General features: G+C 38.4%; 1 protein-coding gene and 1 pseudogene across 2 annotated transcripts in view; both read left to right on the top strand.

The window, feature by feature from the left end:
• The first annotated feature begins 5923 nt into the window (after positions 1-5923).
• LOC112313159 (cytochrome c oxidase subunit 7C, mitochondrial pseudogene) lies at positions 5924-6177 on the top strand (annotated as a pseudogene).
• Positions 6178-11715: 5538 nt separating this feature from the next.
• MAP3K19 (mitogen-activated protein kinase kinase kinase 19) overlaps positions 11716-21889 on the top strand; it is a 79196-nt gene continuing 69022 nt past the window's right edge. The window contains exons 1-2 of one of the 2 annotated variants that reach the window (XM_045203160.2): positions 11716-11747; positions 18952-19146. In XM_045203160.2, coding sequence (XP_045059095.2) covers positions 11721-11747; positions 18952-19146 — 222 coding nt within the window. In that variant the 5' untranslated portion in view covers positions 11716-11720. Of the gene's footprint in view, positions 11748-13124; positions 13389-18951; positions 19147-21889 lie in introns of those variants that run through there. The other variant, XM_024569731.3, reaches the window with a different exon arrangement.

Genomic DNA, 21889 nt, shown 5'->3' with positions numbered 1-21889 from the left:
TCAAGATCTGGCCCCAGCATGCTTCTCCATCCTCAATTCTAACACCTTCCCCAGCCTCCCTTCTGTGATGTGAACATGTTGTAGTTATATATACCTTAGGACCTTTGTACCAGCTGTCCCTACTCCCTAGAACTCTCTGCCTCCAACTGACTACTTCTTTTCATTCAAGTAACACATCAAATGTTACCTGTGAGGAAGATCTTATATGAGCATGTGATCTAATAAAGTTCCCTTTTAGGAACCCTAGTACATTGTTGGTGGGAATGCAGACTGCCGCGGCCATTGTGGAAAACAGTATGGAATTTCCTCAGAAAACTAAAAATGGAACTGCCTTTTAACCCAGCAATTCCAGTGCTGGGATTATACCCTAAGAACCCTGAAACACCAATCCAAAAGAACCTATGCACCACAATGTTCATAGCAGCACAATTTACAATAGCCAAGTACTGGAAGCCACCTAAGTGCCCATCAGCAAATGAGTAGATCAAAAAACTATGGTACATTTACACAATGGAATTCTACACAGCAGAGAGAAAGAAGGAGCTCCTACCCTTTGCAACAGCATGGATGGAACTGGAGAGTATTATGCTAAGTGAAATAAGCCAGGCGGTGAGGGACAAATACCATATGATCTCACCTTTAACTGGAACATAATCAACAAGAGAAAAAAGCAGACAAAATATAACCAAAGACATTGAAGTTAAGAACAATCTAACAATAGCCAGAGGGGAGTGGGGAGGGATTAGTGGGGAGAGGGGTTTATAGGAACTACTATAAAGGACTCATGGACGAAATCAAGGGGGAGGGTGGAGGTGGGGGAGGGAGTGGGTTGGGCTGGGGTGGGGTGGAGGGATGGGGAGAAAATGCAGACACCTGTAATTGAATAATAATAAAATAAAATAAAATAAAGTTCCCTTTTACCTATAACTGTCGGTCTCGATCACTTTAATTTTCTTTATAGCATTTATAACCATTTGATATATACCTTAATTATTTGTTTATCTATCAATCTTGTTTATCTGATATTTTCCAGTGCTTAGAATAATGTTTTGCACAAAAAAGACTTTCAAGATACGATGTTGAGTGGATGAGTGGGTGGGCCCCCTCTTTTCCTTCAGGCACACTTCCGGGTAAACTAACCTTACATCTGTATGTAGGCAACTCTCAAATACTTGGAAATTAGACAACACACTTATTAAAAACCCAGAGGTCAAAGAAGAAATCATCAAAGAAATTTGAAAATATTTTGAAGTAAATGACAATAAAATACAACATATAAAAATTTGTGATACACACCCAAAATGGTGCCTAGAAGGAAGCATATAGCTTTATATTAGAAAAGAAAGGTCAAAACCATTGAACTTCAATGGTGACCTAATGTCAACCACACATACAGATGACCCTCAAATTTTTATCTCCCACCCAAAGAACACCCCACAAACTGCAGGCTTCTATATCCAGCACCTTACTTGATATCAATTTTTATAAGACTAACAAGCATCTTAAACTTAGTAAATCAAAAACATAACTCTCTTTTATAAATTGAATTTATTGGGGTGACACTAGTTCACAAAACTATACATGTGTCAAGTGTATGACTCAATAAAACATCATCTGCACCCTGCATCGTGCACCCATCTCCCAAAACAGTCTCTTTCCTTCCCCACTTGTGCCCCCTGCTCACCTCCCCTACCCCCATCCCCTTTCCCTCTGGCTATCACCACACTGTTGTCTGTGTCTGTGTGTTAGTTTTAATTATTTAAAAGATTGTATTTATTATTTATCTTTAGAGAGAGGGGAAAGGAAGGAGAAAGAGAGGGAGAGAAACATGATTTTGGTTGCCTCTCGCGCGCCCCCTACTGGGGACCTGGCCTGCAACCCAGATGTGTGCCCTGACTGGGAATCTAACCAGCAACCATTTGGTTTGCAGGCTGGCGCTCAGTCCACTGAGCCACACCAGGCAGGGTTGTGTGTTATATATATACATAACTGGACTGTTTTGTCCCAATTATTTCTCTCCTACTATCTGCATCCCAATAAATGACACCTGCATTTTTACATTTCTTAAGTCCCAAATTTTGAGTCTTCCTTGATCCTTTGTGTCCCTCATCTCTTAATTTCAGTTTTCTCAGCATATCCCCTTAATCATATTTCTAAAATAAATTTCAAGTTGTCCAATTTAGAATTTGGAACAGCCACAAGCACTTACAAAGCAAACTGTTCCCTGACGCATAGAGCAGATAAACTACCAAACCCTGATATGCAAAACAACCTATCTAAGCTTAATTTAGAGCCATATGTTCCAAAACAAGTGTACAGCTGTAGTGCTATTACACAGACTGACATATTCTAAGGTTGAAGCCACTGGCTGTTCCAGCAATCTGCCTAGCTTACCAATTCCCTACCTAAACCGCCCTATGCTTACTGTACCTCCCGTGAAATTTATGATTGTTAGGACTTCTTGATGATTAACTTCTTTATCATTATGAAACATTTCTCTTTGTCTCTACTAATACCCTTTGTCTTAAAGTCTATTTTATCTGATAATAATACAGTCACTCTGACTTCCTAAAATTAATTTTTTCATGGTATGCAATTAAAAAATTTTCATCTGTTAACTTTCAACCTGTGTCTTTATATTTAAAACGTGTCTCTCATATACATCAGATATTTTGAGTTTTTTAAAATCCATTCTAACAGTATCTGCCTTTTAGTTATAGGTAACATAATTACTTATGTGATTGAATTTATGTCTACAATCTTGTTAATTTGTTTTCTATTTGCCCCATCTACTTTTTAAATTACTTTTTATTTCTTGATTTTTAAAGAGAGGGAGAAAGAGAGACATCGATTTATTGTTCCACCTATTTATGCACTCATTGGTTGCTTCTTGTATGTGTCGTGACCAGAGATCAAACCCACAACCTTGGCCTATCAGGACAATGCTCCAACCAATTGAGCTACCTGGCCAGGGCCTGCCCTATCTATTATTTTTTCTTTTTGTCTTTCTTATCTTTTGGATTAATAAATTAAAATGATCTCTTGGCTTTTTAGTTATATCTCTGCATTATTATAGGTTTACTAATTAGAGGATTGTTTTAGTGGTAACTCCAGGAATGAAAATATTCATCCTTAACTTTTCACAGTTTACTTATGGTTAATGTACAGCATCATTCTCATTAAATGTTAGAGCCCTCCACCGTGTAAATTAATTTACCTGGCCAGTTTCCTTTTTTTTTTTTTACTGAGGTGTAATTGACATATAACCCCACTTTTTAAAACATCTTTACCCACATATTTACTGTTTCTGGCGCTCTTCACTCCTTCCTATGGGTCCCCTTTCTATCTGGTATCATTTTGCTTCATGGTGAAGAACCTCCTCTAGCACATTTTGCGGTGCCAGTCTGCTGGTGACAAATCCTTTCAGTTTCTATTTATGTAAAAATGCCTTCCATTCAATGTCCTTTAATTTAAAAACATGATTAATAGACTTTATTATTTTTTAGCAGGTTTAGGTTTAGGGAAAAAATGATTGGAAAATGCAGAGTTCCCACATACCTCCCCCCTCCCAACCTACACACACAGTTTCCTTCATTGTTTATACTTGTATTGGTGCAGTGCTTCTGTTACAATTGATGAACCAATATTAATATGTTACTAACTGAAGTCCATAATTGACATCAGGATTTACTCCTTGTGTTGTGTATTCCATGAGTTTTGACACAATATATCTGCCATTATGTATCATACAAAATAGTTTTACTGCCCTAAAAATCCACTGTGTGTCCATTACAGTATGAAATATCTTCAGATTGACTTCTTTCATGTAATGATATGTATTTAAGGTTCCTCCAAGTGTTTTTGTGACCTGATAACTCATTTCTTTTTATTCCCAAATAACATTTTATTGTCTGGATATCCCACAGTTTATTTATCCATTCACTTATGGAAGGACATCTTGGTTGCTTCCAAGTAGTATTGGCATTTATAAATAAGGCTGCTATAAGCGTTGGTGTGTAGGTTTTGGTATGAACATACGTTTTCAACTCATTTGGGTAAACACCAAGGAGACCATTGCTGAATTATACTTTAAGAGAATAAATGATTTAGTTTTGTGAGAAACTGTCAAACTATCTCCAACCACTATCTCAGCCACTATGGTGGCTGTACCATGTTGTATTTCCACCAACAATGAATGAGAGTTTCCATTGCTTCACATCCTCACCAGCATTTGCACTGTTAATGTTTGGGATTTTATCCATTTAATAGGTGTATAGTGGTATCTTATTGTTTTGATTTGCAGTTCCCTAATGACATATAATGTGGAGTATCTGTATATCTTCTTTGGTGAGGTTTCTGTTCAGATATTTTCCCCTTTTTTAAATTGTGTTGTTCATTTCTTTTGTTGGGTTTTAAGATGTCTTTGTATGTTTTGGATAACAATCCTTTATCAGAAATGTGTTTTGTAAAGATTTTCTCCCAGTCTATGGTTTGTCTTATTCCTTCAAAAGTGTCTTTTAATGAAGTACAACTTATTGATTTTTTTCTTTCATGGAATATGTTTTTAATGTTGTATGTATCTAATAAGTCATTGCTGAACCCAAGGTCATCTGAACTTTTCTCCTACACTGCCTTCTAGAAGTTCTATGGTTTTGTGTTTTACATTTAGGGCAGTGATCCATTTTCAGTTAGTTTTTGTAAAGGGTATAATGTGGGTGCCTAGACTCATTTTTTTTTTTTTGCATGTGGATGTCTACTTGTTCTAGCATGACTTACTGAAAAGTCAATCCTTTTTCCATTGAGTTGTCTACTCATTTGTCAAAGATCAATTGACTCTATTTGTGTGGTTCTATTCATAAGCCCTCCGTTTATTTCATTAATCTATTTGTATATTCTTTCACCCTTATCACACTGTTTTGATAACTGTAACATTAAGTAAGTCTGGAAGTTGGGAAGTTTAAGAATCCTCTGACTGTTCCTCTTCAATAATGTGTTTTCCCTTCTGAAACTTTTGCCTCTCAATAAGAACTTTACAATCAGATTAGTTTATCAATATCCACAAAATACTTGCTGGGATTTTGATTGAGAATACATTGATTTATAAATCAAGTTGGGAAGAAGTGCTATCTTAACAATATTGAATTTTCCTATATTTATTTCTTGATATTTAAATGGAATGTCTCTGCATTTACTTGTCTCCGAGTTCTTTCATCAGAGTTTTGTAGTTTTTCTTATATAGATTTTGGACATATTTTTGTAAAAGGTGTACAGCTAAGTATTTTACTTTTTGGTGCTCATGTAAGTAGTATTGTGTTTTTAATTTCAAATTCCAATTGCTCATTGCTGGTATATAGGAAATCAATTACCCCATATCCTGCTACCTTCCTGTAATCGGTTATTTGTTTCAGGGTGGGGTTTTTTGTTGTTGATTTTGTTGGTTTTAAACCAGAATGACCTTCAAGAGAGAGAGAGAGAGAGAGAGAGAGAGAGAGAGAGAGAGAGAGAAGAAAGAAATAAAGAAAAAGAAAAGAAAACCAGGCCATGCCAATTTCCTGTTTAAAACCCATCAATGGTCCTGGCTGGTGTGGCTCAGTGGATTGAGTGCCAGCTTGCAAACTGAGGGGTTGCCGGTTCGATTCCCCCTCAGGGCACATGCCTGGGTGGCGGGTCAGGTCCCCAGTTGGGGGCATGCTAGAGGCAACCAATCCATGTATCTTTTGCACATTGATGTTTCTTTCCTCTTTTTCTCCCTCCCTTCCCTTTCTCTAAAGATAAATAAATAAAATCTTAAAAAAAATAAAACCCATCACCATTTCCGTACTTGCAGGAAAGGGGACAAGGTCTCGAAAAAAGGCCTTAGTGTGTTAGCGCCATTTTTTCTGCTTTCAATTTATGCCCATTTTGCAGGGCTTCCAACAGCCAAATGTTGGGGCAGAGCATCTGGAGATTCACCACCTCTGCGGTCTGTAGGAGCCATTCTGAGGAAGGTCCAGGGAAGAATTTGCCATTTTCGGTGGAAAACAAGTGGCAGTTACTACTTATGATGACTTCGTACTTTGGATCTGGATTTGCTGCACCTTTCTTTATAGTAAGACACCAACTGCTTAAAATATAAGGATGTTTTAGTTAATCCATGAAACAGATATGAAGAGGAGCATTTTAAGAGGTGCAGTCTCTTTGAAAACTGGATCAAACTGTTGAACTCGGAACACTAGATGTGTTTGTAAATCAACTTAGGGCATGAAAAAAATAAGTGAATAAAACCCATCAATGGCTTTACCGGTATATTGCCCTCGGAATAAAATTCAAACTCCTCACTGTGGCCTGCGTGGTTCAACACATTCCTGCTATGCAAGCCTCATATGCTAGCTACCACCTTGGCCCTTGATCAGTGTGCTTAAATCATCCCCTATTTAGTTCTTGGAACAAAGCTTAAGGTAATGTCACACCAATAAATTTAATTTAAAACATTTTTAAAAAGTTCTTCTGCTTCCTCAGCCCTTGAGCTGGTGGCACCCTCTCTGTGCAATGCGCTTCCTCAGGCTCTTATATGATCTATTCTTTCTCATCTACTAGGTCCCAGCCTAGTAGATGAGAAAGGGTCTTACAGACCCTTACATTTGTCTGTAAGAAAATAGTAAGAGAACAAACGAAAATTTATTTTTACTATTTCATAAATTAAACATCCACATACCAACCAGGTAAAATCAAAATAGAACATTACTAGCATTCATGTGCCCCTACCAATTATAGCTCCTCCGCAGCACGAGGTAAGTACTACTTTGACGTTCATGTTGATATTCTCACTAACCTTTATAGTTTTACTATAACATACTTTTACCTGTAATAAGATTCCATCCCTAAGCAATATAGTTTAATGTTGCCTGCCTTAAATAGAATCATATATTTCTGTGAGTATCTCATTTTGCTTATGAGATTCAACCATGCTACTGTGTATAGTAGTACTTACTTTATTGCTATATGATATTTCATCACATGAATATAACACAATTTATTTGTCTATTCAACTACTGATAGACATTTAGATTGTTTTTGGGTTTTGGTGAATAATGCTACTGGAAATATACCTGTACTGGTGTCCTCGTATATATTTGTGAGGATTGTAAGAGTGGATTTTTTAGGTCATGGGCTATGAGTGTTTTCCACATTACTGGATAATGCTAGTGTTTCAAAGTGGTTTATGAAGATATACTTGATATAAGCTTTTTGAGGAAAACGGTTGCAATCTGAGAGATGCAGATTCAGGTAGCAAACCAAACTGAACCTGGGGAGAAGAAAGAAAGGATTTATAAAGGCAAAATCCACAAAACTCAATTCTTTCATGCAAATGAAGGGTTGCTGGTTAGGTTAACAAGGATTGGTTAGTTCCAATATGCAAATGAGGGGACAAAAACTACAAGCAAGAAGCTGAAGTCTACAGTGTCCATACTGCAGTTGTTCCAGGACGTTTATGTCTGACCTTGAGCTGAGATTAGCAACAGGTTTAGCAGGTTAATAGCAGCTGTGAGAACTGAGATCCGAGATGTGAACAGGCTGCCTAGGCCCCGCTTCCTTCATAGCCTCCCACTCTTTTTAAGTGACCCTCTCAGCAATGCTTATTCCGTTTTTAAATGTGTTTATTTATTTGTAATCCTAAACCAAGGATATGTTCATCTACTCTAGAGAAAGAGGAAGGGAGAGAGATAGAGACAGAGAGACAGAGAGAAACATCAACATGGGAGAGAAACATTGATCGATTGCTTCGCGTATGTGCCCTGACAGGATCAAACCGAAACCCAGGCATGTGCTCTGGCTGGGGATTGAACCTGCAACCTTTTCTGTATAGGGGATGACACTCCAACCAACTGAGCCACATGGCCAGGGCTTTTTCATTGATTTTTATTATCAACACCAACACTTGAAATTTTCAGATCTAAAAATTTTTTGTCATTCCATTAGGTGTACAGAGTATCTCACTATGATTTTAATTTGCATTCCTTTACTGCTAGTAAGATTAAATACATTTTCATTGCTTGTTGGCCATTGAAATATTCCTTTTTTGTTAAGTGGAAAACAGAGTTTTAAATTATTTTCCTATAAGGATGTCTATCTTTATTTTATTGATATCTAAAAGTTATTTATAAATCTGCATATAAGCCTTATATTGTTTACATAAGCGGCAAATATCTTCACCACTCTGTGGCTTACCTTTTCACTTTCTTTTGCAAATTGGTGCTTCCTAAAGCAGACACTGAAATAGAATTGAAAGTGCAAGTTTTATTGAGGAGTAACACCTATGAAAGAAAAGGGAGGAGGAAAGGTTGGGCAGGAATTGTCAGGCAACAACTCCAACCTGAAAATGTCTTGGCTGGCCCACAAGGGAGCACCAGGACAAAAATTTTCCATTATGAGCCCGCCATTGGTCAGAAATGATACATACCTTCTAGCACTGCCTTGCTCAATTGGTCATTGGTTGGGAACCACCCCAAGAGGAAAGTGACCTTGGCTATTGCAGTTTGCTCAGTTTCTGGCTGGGGAACCACCTTTAGCATATTGTGACTTTGGCTCAACAGCCGGAGGATGCTAACAGCTGGAGGCTGTTGTCCAACTACACTCCTTGCAGCTGGACAGCAAGTCATCTCTTGAATGGGGCTCTGCAAGTCACCTCTGTATTTGTCACACTCCTTTAATGGAATCTTTGTATGAACAGAAGCTTTAATTTAAATATATATATGTATATATATATATATTTATTTATTTAATCCTCACCTGCGGATATAGTCATTGATTCTGGAGAGGAAGGGAGAGAGAGTAACATCAATTTGTTTTATACTTATTTATGCATTCATTGATTGCTTCTTGTATGTGCCCTGACCGGGAATTGAACCCACAACCTTGGCATATTGAGACAATGCTGTACAGGGCCACTTGCTTTCCTTATGTGCAGTTTTGCTTTCTGCAGTTTCAGACTGTGGTCAACTGTAGTCTGAAAGACATTAAATAGAAAATTCCAGAAATAACCAATTCATAGGTTTTAAAATGCAGTCCATTCTGTATAAGATGATGAAATATATATACTCTTACCCTGGTTGGTGTGGCTCAGTGGATTAAGCAACAGCCTGTGAACCAGAGGGTCGCCAGTTTGATTCCCAGTCAGGGCACATGCCTGGGTTGCAGGCCAGGTCCGTGGTGCAGGGCGCGTGAGACGCAACCAGACATTGATGTTTCTCTCCTTCTCTCTCTCCCTTCCTTCCCTCTCTCTAAAAATAAACAAATAAAATATTTTTTAAAAAGTCAAAGTATTTTTAAAAAAGAAATATATGTACTCTTTTTCCTATTAGTCACTTACTAGTCCTCTTAATTATCAGATCAACCATCAGAGTATCACAGTGCTTGTGTTCTAGTAATCCTTACTTTACTTAACTGTGACCCCAAAACACAAGAGGAGTGGTGCTGGCAATCTGGATATGCCACGGAGAAGCCACGAAGTGCTTCCTTTAAGAGATTAAAGTTCTCAACTTAAGGGGGAAAATGGTGTATGCTGAGGTTGTTAAGATTTATGGTAAGAACAAAACTTCTATCCACGAAATTATGAAGAATGGAAAAGAAATCCGTGTTAGTTTTGAGGTCATACCTCAGAATGAAATAGTTACTGCTACAGTGCATGATAAGTGCTCAGTTAAGGCGGAAAAGGGATATTCATGAGTGGAAGATGTGAACAGAAAACGTGTTCTGACTGATGGCAACGTGTTGCACCAGAAAGCATTGAGCCTGTACAAAGACTTCAGCAAGGGATCGCCCAAAACCAGTGACACAAAGCCAGTTGCTGCAAGTAAGGGATGGTTGGTTACACAGGCTCAGGAATAGGTATGAATTGAAACGTATAAAACTAACTGAAAGGAGAGAGACCACAAATACAAAACTTCTATTACAGTATATTCTTATAATTGTTCTATTGTGTTATTAGTGTTGTTAACATCCTGCTGTGCCTAATTTATAAATTGAACTTTACCATAGGTGTGTATGTGTGAGGAAAACCAGCACATATAGGGTGTAGCACTTCCCCGGTCTCAGGTCTCCCCTGGGGTATTAGAACGCATCCCTGTGGGTGAGAAGGGACTATTCTGCAGGTTATCTTCATTACTTTGGGCCCTTTAAATTTTTATAAAAGTTTAAAAATTAACTTTCGATGTCCACAAAGTAACTTCTATTATTTTGACTGTGACACTGTAGAAGATTTCTAATCCATGAATATGTTCTCTCTATTCATATCTTTTGTAAGTCTATGAATAAATATTTTGAAGTTTTTCTCCATAAAAGTCTTAGGCATATTTCATTAGATTTATTCCTAGACATTTTATATTTGTTGATAATATTATAGATAGTACCTTTTCATAAATTTTATTTTCTAACATTTTTTGGACAACACATAGAAATATAGTTGATCTTGATTTTGTATCCAATTATTTTATTAATTCTTGTAATTCTTTTGCATTTCCACATACAGATTTGCATTAACCATAACTAATGTCAATTTAGTTTCTTCCTTTCCAATCTTTGACTTTTTGTGTCTTCTTTTTTGCTTCCCTTTTTCTTTAGCTTTAATGTGCTTACAAAAATCACTAGCAAAATTTTAAAAAGAAGTGATGATAGCAGTCATTCTTAGACAATATGGGTTCTTGTTTTTACCTACACTTTGGCCTGGTAATTTTTTACTATCTTGTTAATTCTTCTTTACCGATAAGACAATTCTAAAATATTTTATTCAGCATTTTTATTTGTTACCTGTGGAAAGATTGGTCTAAACACCATGACCTACCATGAAACACCTGAAAACCTGCTTTGTTTTGTTTTACTCTCTTGACTGAGCCCCTTCCATTTATCTTTGCTGCCATTGATTTAAGTTGTTGCCATTATTTTTTTCCTGACCCATTATAATAATCTAACTTTTCTACCTGTCTCTCTTCTTCAATTAATTTTCAGTATTGGTGTCAGGAAGTTCTTTCTAAAATACAGATTTAATCATGTGTCTCCCTGAAGGTTTTCAATATTTTGTGCTTTTATCTTTTCGCTGGACATGCTGCTGTTTAGTCTACCTGCAATGTCCTTCTGTCTGTCCTTTACCTGGTGAATTGTTTGTCCTTCAAGTTTCAGCTCAGATAATTGTCTTTCTGAAGACTCCCTATGTCCTTCTGTTAGGGGCCGAACTGTGTTCCCCCAATATTCATCTGCCAAAACCCTAATCCCTAGTACCTCAGAATGTGACTGCATTTGGAGATAAATCCTTTAAAAAGCAGATTAGGTTAAAATGAGGCCATTAGAGTGGGCCCTAATCCAATCTGACTGGAGTCCTTATCAGAAAAGGAGATTAGGACGCATGGAGAGAAACCAGGTGTGCAAATACCCAGAGAAGAGATCCTGTGAGGACACGGGTGGGAGACAGTGATCTGCAAGCCAAGGACAGAGGCCTTGGGAAACACCAAATCTACCAACCTTATCTTAGACTTCCTGCCTTGGAACTGTGACAAAATCAATTTCTGCATTTTTGTGACTCACAAATAGTAATAAACCCAGCTGTATGTGACTTTAAATTCTGGTCTCCAAAAACACCCTCACGAGGAGGTGTACTGAGAGCATTCTAAAAGATAAGGCCACCTGGCATTTGTTGTTTACGCTGCCCAGTCTGCGCTAGTTTCTTATGGACGCCCTGGAGAACTAATATGCCCCACTCCTTCCAACACAGAAAGGTAGGCACTCTCCTTCCGTGCCCCCTTAGAGCCTTTTAGACAGCTCCATGGTGGCCTTATCACCTAATATGATGTTTGTTTTGCACATTTGACTCACCTCTGTTTCTAAAAACCTGAATTTCTTGAAAGCACATGATTTGAATGAATAACTATTTCTCAAAATGAGAGATGAGAAGAGGATTACTTTTGGGGGAACCAATCGAAATATTTATGGATTGCAGACCAGCTGGATGGAATGGAACCCATGGGTAACCAACCCTGCAGAGATCCTCAACGTCAGAGGACCACTTATAATTTTCTCTTGACATAAAAGTGAAGAGACAGTACTATTCCTCCTGGGAGGAGAAGCAAGGTAGTGTGTAGGAAGTAAAACAAAGAATGACGGCGCTTGGATCGATGTCAGGGTGCTTCAGGCTGAACTGGGTGATGAAAGAGTGTACATAAACCCAGCAATCTCCTAGCGTTTTTTACCCTGAAGTCTTCGCTCACTCAAGAAGTACGTGTGTGAGCTGTGTGTTAGCATAGCAAAAGCGGTGAAGAGTTCAATATTGTGGTCAGGCTGATGGGGCTCAATCCCTTAGCTCTACCAATTTTTGGCTTAAAATTTCTAAGCCTTAATGTCCTCACCTGTAACATGGAAATGATGGTGATTATAGTGTTTACCGAGTTGTGAGGGTTAAATGACATCATTCGTATAAAGGACTAACCTTGTAAGTATTTGATACATATTAGTTGTTGTTATGATAAAATATTTGTACCCTGTTCAGTTGAGTATATATAACGTTACGTACATCTTTAGAAGAGAACCCCCTGCATCTTTCAGTAAATAGCAGGAAAAAAACTAGCAGCACACAAATGCCAGGTGGCCTTATGTTTTAGAATGCTCTCGGTATTCTTTCTTGTGAGCATGTTTTTGTAGTCCAGAATTTAAAGTCACATACAGCTGGGTTTATTACTATTTGTGACTCACAGAAATGCAGTACATCTACTAAAGCTTCTGCTTTGAAATATCACAAGTGTAGACAAAAAAAAAATTCTAATGTAAGAATTTCCAGTCAGTGGTACTTTCTTAAGCACGACGCTAAGAATACAAGTAGTTTGAGGGTAATCTATTGGGTTCTCATTCTGTAACATTCAGGCTTGGAAAGGGGCCCTTTTGGCACATTATAGCAATTACAATGGCTTTCCTGGAGAAAAACCTCTGGGTTGGTGCCAACCATAGAAGTTCAAAGGGTCCAACTCTTTAAAGCACTTAAAAGCAACGTTGAGGAGTGTACTATACTTGTTTTCCTTGCTGGGTGAGATTGTCCTGCTTTCAATCCTCCAAGCTAAATGCACAGTGGATGGTTGCCTGGGTGACAGCTCGTAAACTAAGCAGTGGCTTTGCAAGTAGCTGAAGGGTTTGTGCACACAGAACCAGCTTTAAATATATTTTAAAAGTACTTTGAGCTGTGCAACACTGGAAAATAATCGAAGATAAAAATCTAAATCTATGCTGCTTTTAAATGAATCCCTTGTTGAAGTGTGGGTTGACAGTTGTCCCAGAAACCAGTGCCACAGTGAATTCGAATGATGTTGGCTGCTGTTGGGCTTGATGTTTCTTCAGCTGTGTCCTAACTCCCTCGGTAAAACACACTATAGGTAAGCCAAATCTCCATTTTCATCATGTTTTAGGTAACGCCGTATGTTATAACTTTCTTTCCTCCCTAAAAGGGGTCCCAGAGGAGGAATACTAGATAAGCAAATAGAGAAAACTGTGTTCTAATTTTAAATAATTGTATCCTTAGATTTGTTGTAATAAACTTTTTTGAGTTTTCCAATATTGAGACAATCCCTTCTAATCTTTTATGCAAATGCCTCTAAACCATAGGCTAAACTGGTGAGCACAAGTATATAAAATTGCTTCCATTGAATTATACTCAGGGACAATCTTTTATTTTAATCACCAAAATATGTGTTAACTTTACATGGTATAAACCTTCTTGTAACCACTCAATGTTGTTTAGGGTCCAGCCCAAATAATGCCCCTTTTTTATTACATAAAAATCTTTTATTACAAAATAATAGGCTTGTAACTCTGTAACATAACAATATACACTCAAGCACACCATATGACATTTTAGGTGAAATGTTCAGATTGCTGTCCATCTCATGTGAGACATTCACGTACCCTCCCAACCACACTCAGTGTTGTTACTTCTGCCGGACCCTGTATATATGTGTTCTTGGCCATATTTCCTTAAAAAAAAAAAAAAAAAGGATTCCCATTGCTTTCAGTCTTAATTTCTTAAGATTCCAAATCAAACATACAGTGTACTCAAAAGATTTTGTTTTATAAATAGATCGACCATGCATACAATTAAACATAAAAGAGACTGGGCTTCAATAGATGCTAAACCAGAAATCACTGTGGAATGAAATATTATTGATTAAAAGTCATTGATCAGAATAATTTTTTAAAAATATAATCTTATTATATTTTTTCCATTACCATTCAGTCCCCTGATACCACCCTGTCCCCAGCCATCAACAGCCGCTTGTCCATGTCCCTGAGTCCTTTTTCCTTTTTGCTCTGTCCCTCCTCCCACTAACTGCCCTCACTCCCCACTAGCTGTCATCTGTTCTCCATCTATGAGTCTCTCTCTCTCAAAACAATTTTAAAGGGAAAATTGAGAAGAGTTTTCTTATGAAACAACTTAACATGGAAATGTACAAACTGAAGCTCACAAGAGGAAATGGGGCTCACTAATAAAAAGCAATGTGGGTTTGTCCGTGCTAATTGACAGAGGGAACTATATGTGGGAATACTGCTCTATGTCGTTCTTGTCCCCTTCCAGCCCCTGCTGAATGTGCGAGGCAATGGACGGCCAAATAATGAACACATTGTCCTGTACTGTAGTGACTGGGTTTAATGACATTTGGGCTGCAGTTTGGTTTTTATTTAGATGGTAGTTACTACTTGTGGAATGGTCTAATTTGAAGGTTGCATGAAAGATTAAACTACATAAAGTCCAGCATAGGGAATATAGGCAATTACAATAATATTGTAATAACTATGTAGGGTATCAGAAGGGTACTAGACTTATCAGGATGATCGCTCTGTATGTCATTGCCTAGTTGTTATTTGTTTATCTGGTGTTCAGCTTTATTAAAGAACAGGTTTTAATTATCCTTCATTTCTGAAAGTGTTTCTTTTACTTACAATGATATTGCAAATACTGTTGCATTTTCAAAACTAAGTATATAAATCCAAGTTGCAAAGCAATTTGCTGGGACAGATATGTATATTAATTTTTTAATTTTCTATGGCCTGATTTTGAGTGTGTCTTCTCTCCTTTGGCTCTTAGTGAAGTTCCAAGGACACTGCACATCGAATGCCAATGATTAGGTAATGACGATGAAGGGACAGCAACCAAACCAATGTCTGCTTCCCTTAGAAAGAGCTTAAAGAAAACAGGCAGGCACTACTGGTGAGAGTGTGAATTGGTACAGCCATTCTGGAGAAAACCCCAGCAGTTTTTGGTAAAATTAAATACACTCAGCCCATGCACCTCAGAGAAACTTGTACGACGTGAAGTAAGGCCTGAACAAAGACATTTATCACAGTGTTGTTTGTGGAGTGGGAAGCTGGAGGCAACTTGGATGTCCATCGCCAAGGGAAGAGATAATAAAATAGTATGGTGGATGCTCACGATACAGCTGCTAGAAGCAAACAACCGGAGGTACAGATAAGCACAAGGCTAAAGCTTGAAAGCAAACATTAAGTTAAAAAATAAGTAACCAATATAATTTCTGCAAATTTAAAACACACACAGACATACACAATAAATAGCACCACATGTGTATATTTTATAAAGACATACACATATCAGCCCCAGCTGCTGTGGCTCAGCGGATTGAGCACCGGCCTGTGAACTAAAGGGTCACTGGTTCAATTCCCTGTCAGGGCACGTGCCTGAGTTGCAGGCCAGGTCCCCAGTTGGGGCATGCAAAAGGCAACCACACATTGATGTTTCTCTCACAATGGATATTTCTCTTCCTCTCTTTCTCCCTCCCTTCCCATCTCTCTGAAAATAAGTAAATAAAATATTCTTAAAAAGAGACATACACATATATGAGGATACCTACATTAGATTGGATTCCTGTGAGATAAAGGGGAGTGGAAGAGGGGATTAGAGCTAAAGGGGGGACAGTAAGATAAAACCAAAGGAAAGCCGGACACAGCCCAATACGGCTAATGAGGAGCATGTTTAACTCAGATCTCCTCTACTGAGTGTCCAAATGAGGCAATGGAAATAGGCCTATTTTACAAATGGTCCTTTAAATACTAGTTGCATTAAGGCTTGTGGGTGCTAGCACCCACATCTCTCCAGTGTGAGATCCCGCGTTGCCAATGCCAGTGCCCCGTTTTCCTCATCTGTAAAATGTGGATGCTGGTGCTACTGTTCTAATAGTGTTGTTTGGAATTAGATAAAACACATGAGTTTAGAATAGTGTATGGCACGTAGTAAAGGAATTGAATAAATATTGGGTATTACTACTATTGTTATTATGTGACATCACTTTGAGCAAAGGTAGGAAAAGACTTGAGGAATTCTCTATTTCAATTTATTCTCTATTAGAAATTTGGGGGGAACATTAGCATTTATCCTAGGAAACTCAAATCAAAAGGAGTATGTGGTAATGATAAATGCAATTAGAAAATAACATGAATTTCAAGGAAGATTGTGGACTGGATCCTGATCACTACGCCAGTGTCTGCAGAAGTTGTCTAATGAGAGAAATCACCTGATTGCTTCAGTGGGGAGGGAGAGAGCACGGGGGCTGGAAGGTGTGTCCTGGAGACAATGAAAATGTCAGTGGTTGCCAGGAGTTGGGGGCGGGGTGTCGAACAGGTGGAGCACGAAGGATTTTCAGGGCAGTGGAGCTACTCTGTATGCTACAATAATGGTGGATACATGTTATTATACATTCGTCCAGGTATGGAATGTGCAAAACCAAAGAGTAAACCTTAATGTAAATTCTGGACTTTGGATGATAATGCTGTGTCAATGTATATTCATGAGTTGTAACAAGCATACAACTCTGGTGCTGAAAGTCGATAGTGAGGAGGCTGTGTTTGGAGGGGTCAGGAAATATTTGGGAACGCTCTGTTTTCCACTCAATTTTGTTGTGAACCTAAAACTGCTCCAAAAATAAAGTCTACTTTAAAAGAGTCCATTAGTCCTTTTAAAATTAAAACAAAAAGATGGGAGCGTCTCCAGCCTTATTCCAGACCTACTATATCAAACGAATCTGGGAGTCTTTATTTATAATAAGGGAATAGCATAATACTATGCTCAGTCAAGTTTAGGAAACTGCACAAAGCTAAGGCCACATTTCTTTAAAAGCCAAAGATACCAGACACCCTACTTACATGCTGGCTCTGTTGCTGACCTCAGCTGTTATCATTCCATAACAGCAAATGCCCACCTCCTCTGGCTTCAGGTCTTCCCTGCTGCCCAACCCCATCCCCTTGGACCCACCTTTCATTATCTATGGCCAATATGTCACAAATCCTCTCTAGCTTTATTTTAAAATTTTTGTTTCTGCCTTTCTATTCTATACCATAATGATCTTCCTAAAGTACCAATGTTCCTAAAAGACACTACTCAGAACTCTCCGTGGCTTTCCCAAACTCTTCAGAAGTAAAGTGTAAATTCCCCTGTGGTCCACTCTCTCCTCATTGACCCTGGGTATCAACATTTGTTCATGCCCTTGCCCCAGTCATAAGTGCCCTTTCTCCTCCGCTCCAGGTCTCCAAATATTATTGACCCCTTTCTTTCCTTGGAGTGCTCCAGCCCACATGTCCATGCCATTTCTCTGGCAGCTATAAGATTCAACATCTGTTGTTTGCTTTGACAATTACACATTTTCTTTCTTGTATTTAGTCTTAACTTAATATTTTATATTATGTTCTGTTGCAACAGTCAATGAAAGGTCCTGAAGGGCAATAGTATCCTCTTAACTGGATGGGTGAATTTATCAAGGAGTACCGATTCTGGGGTGAAGTACATGTTCTCCTCAAGAAAAAAGCTTCACATTGTCTAACCCATGAATTCTGAAGGCATTCATGTGTTTAGAACATTAAAGACCAATTCTAGCTATTTTCTTGTTTATTTTTCTTAGCTTTTCTCCAAATGCCAGTTCATTGTAAATAAATTGCCCATTCAATGAAATAGCATGTGATTATGGTGTCAAAAGCTGAAATTGGGACATTGAGTCTGACAAAGGATTTTTGTGGAGGTAGTTTGATGACTTCAAAAAATGCAATGTGAGAGATATTTTAATGATTTGGAATATTGAGATGGGATATTCAAAATTAGGACTTCCCTGAAAAATCTCAAATGCTGGCCACCATGCTCTTCAGTGACTCACACTGTGCTAGAAGTATGGGGCATACAGACTGGAAGTGGAAGGCACAGACTGTCCCTGCTATTGAGGAGTTTGCAGTATTGTTGGGAAGATTGGACTTGCAAAAAGAAAATAATCATAGGGATTTTAATAACATCACTAAAGAAAATAAAATCCTGCAAGAATTTTCACTAATAGAATGAGCCAACACTTTGTATATAGTATCTCAGATCTTCACCAGCCTTTTGAAAAGGGGAATATAACTTCCGTTTTTGAGATGAGAAAATGAAGTTCAGAGACGTTGAGTGACATGCTCCAGGTTACACAGTTGGTAATCTGTGGAGGAGGGATTTGAACTGGGGTTCTGTCAGGCTCTAAAACTTGTGCTCTTTCCATTCTGGTGTGGATTCATCCTTTCTTCATCTGTACCTTCTGTACCTCAGCAGATCTTTAAAAGGGATAGTAAAATTATTACTGTCCCCAATTTAAAATATGGGGTAGGGCAAAAGTAGGTTTTCTGTTGTAAGTACACGAAACAGAGTTTATTCTTGTATTATTATTTATTAATTATTGTATTATTTTCCATACAAACAACTGTAAACCCACTTTGCCTCACCCTGTATGTGTACAAATAACCAAGATTGGTGGGATTATGGGGTATCTTCTTTTTCAGAATTGTCTTTAAAATTGTTATAGTGTTTTACACATAAAAGAAGGAAACAAGGGAACTAAAGATAGACTTTGTTACTTCTGAATCACCCACTGCTTTGCAGTCTCTCATTTAATTAAATCATTTATTTTTTCTTAAAAGCAATTATATGGAACAAGCAAGATGAATAAAAATAAACTGATTCATGATTTCCTGGAAGTGGTTTCAAGAGGTGATGTGGAACTCATCTGTGACCATATCACTAAAGTCCATTCCATCCTTGGAAACCTTGACTTTCAGCATCCAAAGACTGGGAATACACCTCTCATTACTGCAGCAGAAGAAAATTTATCAGAGGTAACATGTGGTGTCTGGGGGCCCATGGATGCTCTTCTAGCTAAGGATTCCAAGATGGGACATTTGAGAATAGCATTACCACCACCTCCATGAAAGAATGTCTGAAGGCACAAAGCAGAGGGTAGAGGTGGGGATGGGGGTGAGGGGCAACTGGAGGGAGAACGGAGAGAGCCTAAATGATCTAGACAGTCGCCATCTTGATTTATTCCCTTACTCAGTCAATAGAATACAAGACTTCATGTTGGATACAAAGTTGGATCAAACACAGATGTTACCCTTGAGGGGTTTATGGTCTAGTGGGACAATGTAATGGAGCATGAGATTGTTCTTCCTTCCCACTCTCCACCCTCAGCCCCGTCAGACCTGGGAATTTGTTCCCTGCTCTAACAATTATATATAATCCTGAAAATAAGGCAAGAGGAATAAATAAATAATAGACCTCAAAGGGCAGAGAATTGTCCCTTTGTTCTAGCTATATATCCAGCTACAGTGTCTGACATGTCTAGGTATTTAATAAATATGTAGTAAGTGGACAAACTAATGAATAAATAACCCATTTGGGTCTTACCAATCATTTATATCATTGTGGGTGGGAGCTTAGAAGATCCTTTTTAGGAATGCAGGTGAAGTCATAACAATATGGGCACTTGGAATTGGCGACAGTCAACAAGGAGGGGGCTATAAGTGGAATAGAAAAGGGCTTAGAATGGGAAACTGGAGTGAAAAAGACAGAGTTCACTCAGCTGCACAGGTCAGCACCTCTACAAGTTCTTGGGAATATAAATGCAAGTGGATTCTTAACCCCACCTGACCACCTCAATTAGCCTGTATCTTAACTAATTCTTAGCTCATTTTCTCTTTTGATTCTTTTGTATTGGCACCTTTTAAATAAATTCTAAAATATTATTATATATGCTTGCAAAACATGTATGCACAACTTAAAGAAACATGAGACTAACACCCTGTACCCACCATTCAAGCCGAAAATTAGAACACAGCCATGCCTCAAAAGCCCTCTATATTCTCCTCCTGAATTGCATTATCTTGAATTTTGGATTAATCATTTCCTTAGTTTTGCCACTTCTGCATATATTCCTAAATAATGTATTGCTTACTTTCCGGTTTTGAACTTTATAAAAACAAACTTGCACTTCATGTGTTTCTCTGTAACTTGCTTCTTTTCATTGTTACATTTTTGTGACTGCCCCACTTCAATCCAGTAGCTATGGTTTTCATTTTTACTGCTATTTACTATTCTATCTTTGCTACAACTTAACTGTCTATTTTACTTTGATAGACAGGTGGGTGGTTTCCATATTTATGTTATTGCAAACAGTGATGCTATTTTCCATTGGCATCGAACATACTTAGATATCTCCCTCTGATGACATGTAAATAAACAAACACTGACTCCCACATCTTCCTCCAGCCACTTTCGTTCCTCTTCCAGGCCTCATCACCTGCTGACCTCTGTCAATAACTATAGAAGATCTGAGATTTTACTCTACTTTCAAGCTAACGAGTTAGCCTGGCACAGTTTCTTGGATTCTTGGCATAAGAAAGAAAACATGGTCAGAAACAACAGCATTTGCCAGAGTATTATCAGTTTTATGTCAGTTCCTAATTCCCACGGATGATAGGAAGGGGACCGGATGACCCCTACTCACAGGGGATTGGATTGCAGGAGAGGAACCCTAAATTTATGGAAGCCAGGTCTTTTATAAGGGGCATTAAGTAATCCTGCTCTTTGCTCCAGAAGGAGATACTGTCTCTCTCCAAGGTTATTCACTATGCAAACTGTACAAACACTACACAAATAAGCTTGAAAAGAGTCTGGGGCAAAGGCAGTCAGTGTTTCTGCTCACTAGACTTGTACAAATGTAAGAGACCCAGGGAGACTTGTCTCCTAAAAATATCTACCCTTCATTTCTACATTGTCTTCTTTTCTGGTGAATTTTCCCATGAGTGCATCACTCTCTTAGTCACTCTGACTAATCTGATCAACAAGACTCTGGGACCAAATCCATCAATTTGTCTCATACCACATTCAATTAAAGCTACTCTGTAGGACTCCAAGCAGCAGAATGAGGCCATACTGTAGGCAGGCCTCAGCCATGCCATCAAAGTTTGTAGACCCCTCCAGCTTGAATAAACCCCATAAACCATCAAGATCTTACCCTGGAAAACCAAGTGGCTTTCTCCTTAAGTTCTCTGTTGATTATCCCATTTGGTCTGAGGCATCAATCCAGGTACAGTGGCCTGCATTAGCCATTGCAAACTTCACCTTGGCCTCCAAGGAGGAAGTCTAGGGCAATTCTGTCGTGCATTAACAACCCTGGCCAGTGACTTGACTACTGATCTGAATGAGGTGGCATTACTGATAACTTCAACTAAATTCAGGGACAACTTTTATCCTACTTTTTCTAATTGTATGCCTCCTGTCTTAGGGATAATTATTCACAGGAAGCTTACAGGTAACAAGCAGCTATCCCTCTGTAAGTTCCCCCAAATAACCAATGGTGACTTCATTTTGGGGAGAGCTCTGAAGCTATCTGAGGCTACATCATCTATTTGCTTAAAGAGTTGAAGGTCTCTTAGGACCTCCCCTAAGGCATAAGTCACCATATTTTCAGGAGAGATGCAAGCTAATGCCAGGTTTCTACACAGTAAAACCTGTGGGGTGGGGGAAGTGGTGTTTACAATTGTTGGGTCCTCCAAGTGGGACCTACATTAGTAAGGGGCC

Source organism: Desmodus rotundus, chromosome 2 (assembly GCF_022682495.2).
Source record: "Desmodus rotundus isolate HL8 chromosome 2, HLdesRot8A.1, whole genome shotgun sequence".
Lineage (NCBI taxonomy): Eukaryota > Metazoa > Chordata > Mammalia > Chiroptera > Phyllostomidae > Desmodus > Desmodus rotundus.
The sequence above is the reverse complement of the archived record's forward strand: the minus strand, read 5'-3'. Positions and strand labels throughout refer to the sequence as shown.